At 38.5% G+C, this 14,552-nt stretch overlaps 1 protein-coding gene across 1 annotated transcript in view; it reads right to left on the bottom strand.

Moving 5' to 3' along the window:
• The window catches only part of KCNU1 (potassium calcium-activated channel subfamily U member 1), a gene marked incomplete at both ends in the record, with an annotated part of 133,883 nt that overhangs the window by 59,163 nt on the left and 60,168 nt on the right, over positions 1 to 14,552 (bottom strand). Inside the window, one exon of the mRNA XM_084876253.1 lies at positions 14,420 to 14,495. Coding sequence (XP_084732379.1) covers positions 14,420 to 14,495 — 76 coding nt within the window. The remainder of the gene's footprint in view (positions 1 to 14,419; positions 14,496 to 14,552) is intronic.

Raw genomic sequence — 14,552 nt, 5'->3', positions numbered from 1 at the left:
CTAATATGTGGCCAATAACCCAATGAACAGTATATAGCATCCTGTGAGAAGACTTGAAAGCAAGCAAATATTGCCTGCTTTTCCCATTTCAATGTTGATATCAACATTTACAAAGGCACAAGTATTGGAAATTATTTGAAAAAAATATGATTCTGCAATAAAATGAACTTACTGGAGAACAAATAGGACATCATGCTATGTTTCAAAACAAACACAAATTTTATCTTGTTTATAGGCAACCATTTAGCCTAAGTTTTGATGGGTAGGTAATGATTTGTTTTTACTATCATTATAATGTGCCTTTTTCAGAATGTCATATGATTTGCATCATATAGTGTGTAGTCTTTTCATACAGAATTCTCTTAGCAAAATGCACTTTAAATTCATCCATGCCTTTTTGTGGCTTGATAGCTCATTTTTTAAAATTGTTGAATAGAATTCTATTATTTGGATACAGCAGTTTATTATCCATTCACCTATTAAAGAATCATTTCACTGCTTACAATTTTTGGTGTTTTTGAATAAGTTGCTATAACATTCACATGAAGGTTTTTATGTGGGCATAACTTTTCAAAGAAGTTGGGTAAATACCTCGGAGCACAATTACTAGATTGCATGGTAAGACTGGGTTTAATTTGTAAGAAACCACTAAACTGTCTTTCAAAGTAACTGCCATTTTGCTTTTCCACCATCAATGAATGAGAGTTTTTGTTGTTCTGCATCCTTAGGAGGAATTGGTATGTCAGTTTGCTGAATTTTAATCATATAAATAGGTAGATAGTGGTATCTCATTGTTGTTTTAATTTGCAATTCTGTAATGACACATAACGAGATATTTTCATATATGTATTTTCCATCTGTATATCTTCTTTGTTGATGTGTCCTTTCAGTGATTTTGCCTGTTTTAATTGGATTCTTTTTTCCTTATTGAGTTTTAAGATATTTTTTTTTTATTTTGGTTACAAGCTCTTTATCAGATACATATTTTATAAGTATTTGTTACCAATTTGTGGCTTGTCTTCTCATTTTCTGAACCGTGTCCATCAAAAAGCAGAAAATTTCCAGTTTAATCAAGTACAACTTAATGATATTACAACTTTTTTTTCTAGGATATACTTTTGGTGTTTTATCTAAAAACTCATTCACAAACCAAAGTTCTCCTAGACATAAACTTTTAGGTTGGTATTTTTCTTTTAGTACTTTATGACAGTTTCTGACAAAAAAGATCACTGTACAGGTGGGGGAAAAAGAGGTTTACAGTTGCCCTGCTCAGTGGTTGAGCATTGACCCAAGAACCAAGAGGTCGCCAGTTTGATTCCCGGTCAGGGCAGATGCCCAGGTTGTGGGCACATTCCCCAGTGGGGGCCATGCAGGAGGCAACCACTGGATGACCTCCTCTTTCATCAATGTTCATCTCTCTACACCTCTCCCTACCTCTCTCACAAAATCAATTAAAATATTTTTTAAAGTAGGTTTAGAATTGTTTGTATATAAAATAATACAATGATTAATAAGTAAGAATACAAAAATAAACTCTGTTCCACTTTACTCACACTGTAAATCTAGTTTTGCCTCACCTACCATGTAATTTTTACCCTTGTACCTTCATAGGGAGGGTGTTTCCCCCCACTCTGACTTCTTTCACAATTTTCTCTTTGTCTTTGTTTTTCAGTTTGAATATGATATACCCAGTTGTAGTTATTTTATTATTTATCATATTGGAATTCTCTGAGCTTTCTGGATATGTAATTTTTCTATTATTAATTTTGGAAAATTCTCAGCCAGTATTACTTCAAATATTTCTTCTGCTCCATTCTCTTTTTTTTTCTCCTTAAATACCAATTATGCACATGCTACACATTTTGATAATGTCTCATATTTCTTCAGTATTTTCTGTTTTTCTTTTAATCCTTCCTTTTTTGCTTTCATAGAAGTTTAGGAAATTTATGATGACATGTCTTTAAGCTCACTTTTTCTCTCTTCTACTCTATCCAGTCATCTTGATAGAGAAGTCTATCAAGGCATTTTTAATTTTGTTATAGTATTTTTTCTTATTTCTAGCATTTCTTGCTAATTCTTTTTTAGAGTTTTCATATTTGTGCTTACCCTACCCATTTTCTTTTCCATGTTGTCTACCTTTTTTTTTTTTTATTAAAACCCTTAATTATACTCTTTTAAAATTCTCTAATAATCCCAAAATCATGTCATATCTGAGTCTCATTCTGATACTTGCTTTTTTTCTACAGATAGAGCTTTTTTCTTATCTTCTTGGATGCTTTGTAATTCTTTTACACTGAGATATGGTATACTGGATAATAGAAAAACTAAGCTAAATAGATCTGTAGTGTGAGGTTTTATGTTAATCTGGCTAGCAATTACACCATGTTTAATGTTTGCTGTAGTTGCAGTTTCCATTGGTTTCAAATTGCTCTAGTGTCCTTGATTTGTCTCCTTTATTGACTATGGGTTTCTCTAGGAACTCTTTCTTGATTAGCATCTTGAGGCTCCTTCAACAATTCACTGTTGTTAAACGGGAACACTGTTAATATAGTGGTAAGTTGTGGGAGAGAACATCGTATAATTTTGTGATTAAATCTCAGTTTCTTGGTGGAGTCTGTATCTTAGGGCTGTGATCTTCACAAGTGTATCTTAGCAGCACCTTGCTCCCCTCAGGTGACACAGGACAGCTAGAAGGGAGTGGAGTGGAAGAAATGCCATACCTCCATCCAAGGTCAGGCATTGGTAAAATCTTTTTCCCTGGAGAGCAGGTTTTTGCTATGGAGATTTCCTTGGGTGTGTTTTCTTCCCTAGGCCTGAGTTACTGATGGCATTGTTCTTGGCTCTTTATTAAAACTACTGGGTAGAGTTTCTGGAGGTAAAGCTCCCCAAGTGTGGAGGTCCCACTACGCATAAGCCCTCAGGAGGTTCGCATTCTACATCTCATCCACATGCAACCTGAATTCATCAAAATTACCACAAAAGTGTTCCTTCTCCAGTGGCTCCTTTCACAAGGATCCAGAGCTCCCTTATGACTCTCCAGATTTTAGGGTGATGGTTTACCCAGTAACCTCAGTTTTCTGATGGGCAAAGAAAAGTCTTTAATATCTTATTTGAACAAGTCATTTGTTGTTGTAAGGGCAGGAGTGATGACTTCAAAGTGTTTTATATGTCAAAGCTAAAACTGAACATTTGAATAACTTTATAGACAGATGTAAGATTTAAGAGTTACATATTTGTGTTCAATTAGACCCCTGGTCGGTAAACTGCGGCTTGCGAGCCACATTGCCTTATTCTCTATAATGCAAGTTTCAGAGTCTGGTTCTTTCCTGTCACAGTATCAGGCAGCTCAGCTTTCAAATGTGGTTCACATCTCAGCACATCCCATCTACCTGTTTAATCTGAGAACTCCCCCTTCTGTAATTAAATGTACTTTCTTCATGGGTCATTATGATGTGATTTATGACATGTGTGTAATTGTCAGAATTACTGTGGGTAATTAAAATATAAAGTGAATGCTGCCAGAGGCTTCAGTCACTCTTGATGCCCTCATTAAAAATCAAGAACTGACCAAATTATAAATAGACTGGTTTGCACAAGTTCCCGGCAAAACCTAATTATGAAACTTATCCTAATTCTATCAGAACTTACTCCATTAGTCATGCAAATTCTGAAATGATTAAATTATTTTATCTGCTGGAATTGTGGAATTAATAATAAAGAGGTGAGTTGCAGTAATTTGATATTACTATGAAGCTTTATTATGTCATGTAATTTGGGTCATATTGCTTTACTTTCTGACCCCACATCCAACACAACACACACACACACACACACACACACACACACACACACACACACACACACCTTTAAGCTAGTTTAATGAATGGCTTAATGGTTTTAGTGGATTTATGATAACTTTTGTATGAGAGCTAAAACAAGGAGGAGAAGGGTCTGAAGACTCTGAATGAGGTATTGTGGTGGAATTGGAAAGAAAAAGACCCTGGTAATTATCATCAGGGGAATCCTTTCTCTCCAGAAAAGGCAAAGCACAAGGAGAAATCAGTTACTATGAGGATGTTTCCAGCTATGGCAACTGACAGGGGTGAATGATAACTTAAATCTTGAAGGAGATTTAGATGATCATATCTCATCTCTTGTCTAATTTTACACATAGGGGATTTAGACTAGAGAAATTACGGGGCTACCAGTGAATAAGAGAGCCAGACACCAAGAGAAATTACAGGGCTACCAGTGAATAGGAGAGCCAAACTCCAAGCTTTTCTTTGTATAGGAGGCAACAGATTTTCTATGTATAGGAGGGAAATGGGTGAGCATCAGAGTTTTCTCATCATAGGAGTGGGCAAGAGAACATTGAAGGCAGGTCCATGACAGAGTACAGAAGTGTAATTCCCTGACTGTTTACATTAGGGAATCATGGCCTCTTCTGAGATAAGAGATATCCTTTATATGGAAACACAGACATCATGGTGCCTATTCAAAAGAGGCCAAAAACTTTGATGATTTAATCAGTACATCTTTGCAGGAATAAAAGTAAACAACAATTAAAAGATAAGTAAGGAAGAAAAGGGAGACATAGAATAAAGGAGGGAGAGGATAAAGGAGAAAGGGAGAAATAAAAATGAGAACTGAATAACTTTATAGACAGATGTAAGATTTAAGAGTTACATATTTGTGTTCAATTAGACCCCTGGTCGGCAAACTGCGGCTTGCGAGCCACATGCAGCTCTTTGGCCCCATGAGTGTGGCTCTTCCACAAAATATCACGGCCTGGGAGAATCTATTTTGATGTAATTGATCACTCTTGATGTTAGAAGAAGTTTAAATTTAAAAAAAATTGGCTCTCAAAAGATATTTCAATGGTACTGTTGATATTTGGCTCTGTTGACTAATGAGTTTGCCAACCACTGAGTTAGACTATAGAGGCTCAACATTGCCAACTTGGTTTGCTTGGGGATGGGGCTTATGCAAATGTTCCTTTGTGAGGGGTAATGGTGAAAAGAGAGAGAGGTAAAGCTAGATATTTCTTACAGAGATACAGAAATTAAACTCCGTGTAACAGTGACTGCCTTTATCAACTCTTCAACTCCCTGAATTGTATCCTGTAGTATTCTCTCCCTGGGTTAATGACAGAAAACTTCCTGTGCTGCTAGAGAGTGAGATTTCAAATGAAATAGACTGATGAACAAGAACAGACCCAGAGATAAGGAGCCATGGGTCAGACTGTTGGACCTCAAAGAGAGGGTTCGGATAAAAGGGAGAGATCAACCAAAGGACTTATGTGCATACATATGAGCCTAACCAGTGGTCAAGGACAATAGGAGGGTGGGGGCATGAGTAGGGGGATGTGTGAGGGATTGGAATGGGGGTTGAGTACAAATATGTGATACCTTAATCAATAAAGAAATTTAAAAAAGGAAAACAAAGAAGAAGAAAAAAAAGAAATACAGCAAAGCTGTGAACTTTGGCTAAAATGAAGCAGGGGCTCTTTCAGGTGTGACTGGTGAATGTCATCATCTGTGTGGGTGTGTCCAGGTAACATCTTTGTGCAAATGAGACAAATAAACACACAGAAGCTCATATAAAAAGTCCTAGGGAAGATGACAAAGAAGAGATGGTGGACAAGAGTCAGAAGTACAGTATCAGAGAATGGTCTTGGGTAGGGGCTGCTAAAACTCAGAAGATTTATACATAAATCACTATTAGTAAGGTAACAACTTAAAGAGACAGTGGAGGGAGGGCTTGACATTAGGGGACCTAGGGATGAATAGATGAGTAAGAGGAGTAAAAGACAGTGATAAACTCAGAAAAATGAAGACTTTATAGAAGAGAAGACTAGAGACTGGTTGTATCATAATGATGAAAATACCTACCTTTGAGAGTTGTAGCAACCAGTAAACTTTAAGATGTGTGTGTGTGTGTGTGTGTGTGTGTGTGTGTGTGTGTGTGTGTTGTATGATTTGCCATTTCGCAGCGATGGTATGAGTTAAGCCAAAAAAACATATTCTATTCCACATGTCACAATGATGAGAAACCAAGCAACTCAAAGTCCCGAGACAGCAAGCACCAAACGCCAGTCACTGAGTTTCTGTGCCCATTATCTGCTCCTCTGCAATGTGCTGGTACTTCATAGAATGCTCAGAATGGATATAGTAGTGGATGTGGTAAGTAAGTGAGGAAAATTCACACAAACTTCCCCCACCCCCATCCTTTTTAAAAGTTGGTTGGCTTTTTAGTTTTATAGTGGACTTGTTTCCAATGGTGGCAGAGCAGTAGGACTCCACAGAGTGGCTTGTGGGACAATTAAGCAGCTGCCTGGTCCCATTAGAGGAGGGAGAATAGCTAAAGACTCCCAAGGGCACACCTGGCTTCAATGTGTATAGGCCTGGTAGACCTCTGTTCTTGCCTCTTCCATAATGGGCCTCAAAAACTCCATGGGCTTCTTTTATTCCTTTTATGTAGATTCTAAACAATTCAGATTGTTGCACAATTCTGATTGCACAGAATCCTTTGTGTGACCCACAGGGTGCTCACACATTTGTCATTCAATCAAAGAACACGAATTCTTTTCAATATGTCTTTTTTCTTGTTCTGCTGTTTTTGTGTGGTTGTATTTTTTTTTTAACAAATGTCCCAGCTTTTTAGGAAGACAATATGACACATTCAACTCCAAATGTGGAAGTGTCTCAACAAGAGGCACTCTGAGAACGGCATTTGTTGTCTTTCTGGAGCCAAATACAGCCAGCTCAGCTCTTGCTTGAAACCCAAACAGGGTGAATGCCAGTCAGGGATTCCGACCAGCTGGTGGAATTGGCCTAAACAATCTGACAAAAGGGATCCCTTTTCCTCAACAGCAGCTTCTCTACCTCTTTCTCTCTCCTTTTTACTTGAGATCACACAGTTTTGCACTTGTCCTTCATACAAATAACTGGAGGGTGGGAATTATTCAGAAAGCTCATGTTCGACACCCCATCTGTTCATTCCTGACAGCAATATATAATGTAAGGCTATAAAAACTTGAAAAATAATGCAACATAAAAAGGGATTGACTCAGCTCCAAGAGGCCATAAATGGTAACAAATACCACAGGATGATTTATTTCATGCTGTAATCTTTACAGTAAGTCATCTTTCAGACATTTCCTTGTGACAGGTTTTAATAATATTAATGCCCAGAGCAATCCAAATCATCGCCAATAGACGTATTTATCAAGCTGCCAATCCGAGTAAATGAAATTCTATAAGCAATAATGTAACATGTTTAAAGGAAGCTAATAAAACAAGTCAGCAGAGAAATATTACTTCAAAGTATTCTCTCCCTCTAATCCAGCCCTGTATGCTATACAGCCAAAATGCAAATCTTTGCATCCTGATTTATTGCTCCAAAAATACCAATGACCTTTTCCCAAGCTTCTGTATATTCACTCTCACGCATTCATAAAGCCTGCAAGTGTATCCTGCCAGCATTGCTGCACACTGGAGTGCTTAGCATTTATTGTTATGTTTGTCTTGCTTTCACGCAGGTACTTGATTGGCAGCTGCAGTGAATAACATCTAATCTTCCAAGTCTTATTAAAATGTTACAAATACCTAAGCCATAAACTAATCTTTACAGTACCCAATTCTAGGCAGGCCTTCAAGAAGACCTGAGAGAGGGACTTAAGGAAAGGCCTGATGGCTTACCAGTTGCCAGGAAAATTTCACGTGAAGGAAAGCCAACCTGCATTTTCTTTCCATCAGGTTTGCTTTGCCTTGTACTAATTATTTGTTATTCCTATGGAGTGCAGTAGGCCAGTTGTTAAAGCTTTTGGTATTTCAAGCACAGCTCAAGATCTGCCTCCTGCAGGAAGCCTTCCTTATTAAGTTCACTAATTTCTGATCTCTAGCACAATACCTGACCCATCCCTCAAAGTGGCTTTGTAATTAATAAATTCGTAAAAGCACAATACACATCAAAGGCACTCACCAGATATTAGATGTAAATATGCAGTGAAACGATTTATGTGATCCATTCTCAATGAACTGATGCCTCATTTTTTCTTGCATATCACATGCATGCTCTTTGAGGATAGATTTACTACTTAATGGGCACCATAAGAGCTCTTACTATACCATTGTGTACTCTGTAGAAGACATGATATATATGTCCTATAATTGATGTGAGAGCATTTAAATGTATTCATGTATTAGGACTGTGGTTCTTGTGTTTATTGGAGTAGAGCCTTTGAAGTGTTCTACCATGCCCATTATTTGTACCTTTTTACTTCCTTGAGAACTGCCTTACCCCCCACATAATGGCCAAGTTTGCTTCAGATGACTCTACTTCCTGGATATGATTGGACAAGTCAGGGAATCTGACTGAACTGATGCAATCAGATACTTTCCTCCTGAAAAAGGAAACTGAGACACTGGGAGTCTAGTCACCTAGTTTGCAGAACTGGAGCTAGGATGTGGCTTTAGGACAGGAGTAGTCAAATTCTGCAGAACAGAGTTACCGAAAGTCTTTGTACCAAGGATCCGGCCTATTTGGCAGCTTTTATGACCCAATGGCAGTGCTTAGCATCCAGATCCTTTGTACAAAGTGTGTAACCACCTTAGGGCACACAGATTTCTACTGCCTGGCTCCACTGTCACCAGGAGGCATACATCACCTTCTCCATTATATATTTTGTGTTCCATGATTCCTTATTTGAAATTTTTTTGTCTTTATTTTAAAAGGATTTCTGTTACTTACAAGTACTGGGCATTAATCAAAATGTGTACATTTCATTGATAAATCAGCTTTATAAAAATACCACATGAGAGACATATTTTTGTTTGAAAGGAATCCATTCCTTATTGTGAGATGCTGGACTGTTTTTCAATGTTAATGAAATACAAAGACCTTTGCATCTTGGTAATCCAGGGAATTTTGAGTTAGTTTTGGAGTACCCTTGGAACATAGTAAGCATTTACTAGACAAAGGTGAGAAGGAAAACAATTCTAGGTATATGCATAGGCTCAAGAAAAAGAAGTATAGTGTTTATTTGGGGAAAGTGAGAGAAGATAGTAGTATTATTTGAGTTCAGAGGACTTTTGTGAGAGGCATGGGTCACATGATCAAGGGCAATGTTAACTCTTTTGATCTCATTCCTAAGGGCACTGAAAGATCATTGAAGGGAGGTAATATTGTCAAATTTTCACTTTTGATACATCACCCTAAGTATAATATATAAGAATAGGGAAGAAGAGACAAGAGAGGATGGTCTTCCAGGTCAAAAGCCATTTCAATAGCAGTCTAGCCCTAACCAGAGCATCAGCCTATAGACTCAAGGGTCCCAGGTTCAATTCTGGTCAAAGGCATATACCTTGGTTGCGGACACATTCCCAGTGGGGAGTGTGCAGGAGGCAGCTGATTGATGTTTCTCTCTCATCAATGTTTCTAACTCTCTATCCTTCTTCCTTTCTCTCTGTAAAAAATAATAAAGTATATATTTTTTTAAAATAGTAGTCTAGCCAAAACCGGTTTGGCTCAGTGGATAGAGCATTGGTCTGTGGACTAAAAGGTCCCAAGTTTGATTCTGGTCAAGGGCATGTACATTGGTTGCAGGCACATCCCCAGTAGGGGTGTTGCAGGAGGCAGCTGGTCGATGTTTCTTTCTAACATTGATGTTTCTGACTTTCTATCCTTCTCCCTTCCTCTCTGTAAAAAAAAAAAAAATCAATAAAATATATTTAAATAAATAAATAAATAAATAAATAAATAAAAAATAGTAGTCTAGCAAGAGAAGATGGTGACTTTGATTGGGATGAGAATTAAATGAAAAGTGTAGAGAGATTCAAGTTATTTTTAGGGGTAAAACATAGAAAACATGAGAAATAGTTCCTTTCAACCTAGTGCTCTCATCATTAACATCTAGTCTTGTACACTGTGATTCTCAGTGTGAAAAGCCAGCCCAGGGCTGGTACTTGATAATGGGTCAGGATACAATCTGAAGAAGGCTCCTATGCCCTGATGTTTTACATGCACACACCCATACTCCTTAGAACTGCTATGTCAGACCCTCTCTACTCTTCTGTTAGTTCTTGCCTTGGGAAAATACACCTGGAGAAACACTATGACAAGATTCAGTGGATGAAAGAGTGAAATGAAGGAGAGTAAAGAGTTAGCAAGGAGAAAGAGCCTGAGGCCACTCTACAGATCTGCAGGTAGAGATGACAAAACAGTGCTCACTCAGAAGTTACTCCTCCTCCCTTCAAGAATAAAAAAGATCCTAGGTGGGAAGGTAGACTTTGAAAGACCTTCTGGAGGGAGGCATCTAATAAGGATTTTTAGAGATAATCTGCTTATATGAATTATGAAAAAACTGGAGACCTGGTGCATGAAATTTGTGCATGGGGGTATCCCTCAGCCCAGCCTGCACCCTCTCCAATCTGGGACCCCTCGAGGGATATACAACTGCCTGTTTAGGCCTGATCCTACCTAAGCAATTGGACATCCCTCTCACAATTTGGGACTGCTGACTCCCAACTGTTTGCCTGCCTGCCTTACTGATTGCCCCTAACTGCTTCTGCCTGCCAAACTGATCACCCCCTAACCACTCCTCTGCCAGTCTGATTGATGCCTAACTGCTCCCCTGCCAGCCTGGTTACCCCTAACTGCCCTCCCCTGCTGGCCATCTTGTGGCAGCCATCTTGTGTCCACTTGGGGGCAGTCATCTTGTGTGTTGGAGTGATGGTCATTTTGCATATTACTCTTTTATTAGATAGAATATATCTCATGAGTTCTTTTTGGCCTTAAAGATTAAGAGTAATCTGACATAGGCCTCTGACTTTGAAAAACATATGAATATAAAGTCACTCAGGATGGTTTCTACATGTTTTACACTTAAATATTTTCACTCCTTTCCCCTAAAAATTAGCTGTTAAAAAACAAAACAGAACCCATATAGAGAAATTAGAGACTTACTTGCCTGGGTTCATTGATATTTACACACACACACACACACACCCCTCACAGCTATTCCTGGGTGAACTTAAGGGATGCAGATGAAATCAATTAGTTTGGGTGGTGTGTGGGTGCTGAGAACTGTTTCTGGAAGGCTGAGCTCACAGGCCAAACAGATACTTGAAATGGCCCTACAAATCCTTCCCAGGTGTCTTCCCTCCAAGCCATTTCTAAGTCTCTAAAAACTGGTTTCTGAGGTTGATCCACAGAAAGAGTTTCTCAAAGGAATAAAACAGAATTCAAGGGAGAAAAAAGAAAAACACATTACCCATGGTTCTGACAGCTGAATACTTACATTGAGGGTAAAAGCTGAAACCAGTTATCTTTAGAAAGGTCCCACAGTATTCAGATTTACCCCTCAAAAGAGCGAAAGCCAGGTACCAGACTAGGCTGTCAAATCTCACAGAATATTTCAGTGGAAGCAGATCTAACTAATCAGTACAAAAATGTTTCCCATGCAATATTATTTATTTTAAGAGTTAGGGATAATAATGTGTTCTTTACTTGTAATAATATGTGAATATAAAATATTAATCATAATGACAACATCAGTAAATAAATAAAAACTGAACATTTTTATGTTGGAAGACCATTCACATTGCTCTCAATAACTGAGCCATACCGATGAATTAAGATACTACTTTGAATCAAAGTCTAAGCTTGCCACTCTCAATTTCAGACTCATGTAAATCTTCCTAAAATATGTATATTTTAATGCATGTATGTAAAAGGGTGTGTAAAGTATAAATGTATAAAGTGAATCATATACATACGTATATATGTATGCATACTAGAGGCCTGGGGCAGGGATTCCTGCACATTGAAAAGAAATTAATTAGCAGAAATATTTTAGAGGCCGGGGAGGGATCAAGGGAGGTTGGCCCCGTTGCCTGACTGGCTTGTCTTGCCCAGTCCCAATCTGCCAGACCCCAGCAGCAAGCTAACCAACCAATCAAAGTGTCTGCCCCCTGGTGGCTAGTGCATATCATAGTGACTGGTCTAATGGTAGAACAGTTGAACGAATGTCCGGCCACTTAACATATTAGGCTTTTATTATATAGGATATGCACAGGTGTATGTGATTTACTTTATTAATTCTTACATCGAAACACAAGAATTTTCCTCCAAAGACTAATTTATCCACAATATACACATTAGCAATTCTTAAAAGTACCTATTAAAAATTTCTTCCAGCCAAAACTGGTTTGGCTCAGTGGATAGTGTTGGCCTGCGGACTGAAAGGTCCCAGGTTCGATTCTGGCCAAGGGCATGTACATCCCCAGTAGGGGGCACATCCCCAGAAGGGGGTGTGCAAGAGGCAGCTGATCGATGATTATCTCTAATCGATGTTTCTAACTCTTTATCCATCTCTCTTCCTCTCTGTAAAAAAATCAATAAAAATATATTTTTAAAAAATTTCTTCCATTATCTAAACTGAACATTTTAGAAGAAGTTTGAAACTGAAAATGATAGCTCCTCTTATAAACTTCTTTATGGTTTTTTTTTTAAAACTAGCTTTTTCCCATTGGTTCCTTAAATGCAGGTGAGATATAATAATCCCCACATTTTGTTATGAAGAAACCAGAAAGCAGAGGGGCAGCAACCTGAGTTACAGTTGGAACTGGGATTAGAGTCCCAGCCTGTGGAAGAGGGGGGGAGCCTCACCTGCCACAAAGGCCCTGCAGCAGAGAAAGCCCAACCCAGCATACAGATGCCCGTGTCCCCTGGCCCAGGCAGGGCAAATGGTGTCATCTGTGACATCTGACCTCTACTCCCAGTCTGACTCTGAGAGTTGCGGAAACTCCATGTTTAAAAAAAAAAAAAAATGAAAAGGGGATATTTCTCATCTTTACATAAAGATTCTTTACAGAATTGCATATAATAACCTACTTGTTTAGAGTGTAAAATAGAATAATGTTAAAATATCTACTATCCACGTGTTTTAAGGAATATGGCCATTGCTTAAGGGGAGGCAGTCTTGTAAATAAAAAAGAACGGTGAGGACTCAGCTTTTCCCTGGGCTTGGAGGAGAGCAAAGCGGGTCTCCAGTGAGCCTGGTTATTTAGTTTACTTTTTAGCATGATCTGCAGCAATATTTCAGAGTAAAATAAGTAAAATATCTGTTCCTTTTCATTTGGCAGCAGCAAAGATCTCAGGGAAAAATAAATACATAAGAAATATGGAATCCCCACGGTGTAATCCCAAGGTATGGAAACGCACTTCTCTTAAATGCCTCCCTCTGGCATAATTGACTTTTCATGTGCATTTTAATAATGATATTTCAGCAGGTTGCAAGAGAATTTTTTTTCTTCTGTTGTTGTTGTTGATGTAAATTATGGTTTGGAAAAAAAGTGTTATAAATCTAATTGCATTTTCACTTATATTAACAAGTCAGCACAATCTCCCAGCATGTTTACTAAGCAATTCCAATATTTACAGCTGACCTAATTGGTTGTGGGGTAGAGGCACCGAGCAATGTTTTATTGTCCTGATAGCTGTGTATGTGCTGAAGACAGCTGCTAAGGTATAAAGCTACCCAGTGCCCCTGAAGCTTTGTCTGCCTTGTGTTTGCCTTCTTCAGCCAGCTGTAGAACTCGATAGGATGGAGGGAGGGGAAGGGAATGGAGTTCTGGAGTAAAGAGGAGAGGAGTTTGTTAAAGGTGCCTTTTCCTACCTCTGTCTTTCCAAAAAAAGATTTTCCCAATTATTTGGAGACTATTACAGACACAAAAGCTAACTTGTTCTTGGCAAGTTTGAAGAAAAAGTTATAGATGATTGCGTGAAAGCCAATAATACACTGAGTAAACAACCCTGATATTTGATGCTGAGTTTAGGACAATTGTGGTCCTGCTCTTGACTTTCACTATCGAAGCCAGAGTGGTCTTTAGGAGCCAGGCATGGGTCTAACACAGGCTAGAAATTTTTATATTCTCGGGGGCTAATAAAAGGAAATAATTTCTACCCGGAAAAGAGCATACTGTTTCATTGGGGACAGGAGGTAGATTTACCTCTAACATTACTAAAGATGAGTTCTGCTGCAGCCTTGCCACCCCTCATATTTAAACTAAAATCACTATGTATCTCTATGTATCTCTCTCCTACCCACTGTTGGTTTAACACCACAAATTTAGAATGCTCATCAAATATTAGCAGAAAGCTACTTTGAGGTGAGTCTCCAGATCATGGGTTTGATTGCTTTGTAGACCATGCTGTCTTCTGTGTCATGATAATGGCTGGCATTTATTGAGAGCTTACTCTCGCTAGGAACTTGGCCAAGAGTTTCACACTTAATCTTCTTGCCGGCCCTGTGGGATTGGTACCTCTGTTTTTTATAGATGAGAAACCTGAGCCACAGAACAATAAGGGGATTGCTCGTGATCCCATTAGCGTGGATGTCAAAGAGCTGAGATCTGACCTTGACAGCCCACTTCTGGGGCCCTTGCTATAGTTATAGGACCGGATGGCCTCCTCCTTGACCACTCTTGTGTAACCTAAAAATAAACATGCCATAACATGCACTAGGCTTTGGGTTGTGGTAATGGATGTAC

Source organism: Pipistrellus hanaki (assembly GCF_964339955.1).
Source record: "Pipistrellus hanaki genome assembly, chromosome: 3".
NCBI classification, from domain to species: domain Eukaryota; kingdom Metazoa; phylum Chordata; class Mammalia; order Chiroptera; family Vespertilionidae; genus Pipistrellus; species Pipistrellus hanaki.
This window is presented reverse-complemented; position numbering and strand designations above follow the sequence as displayed.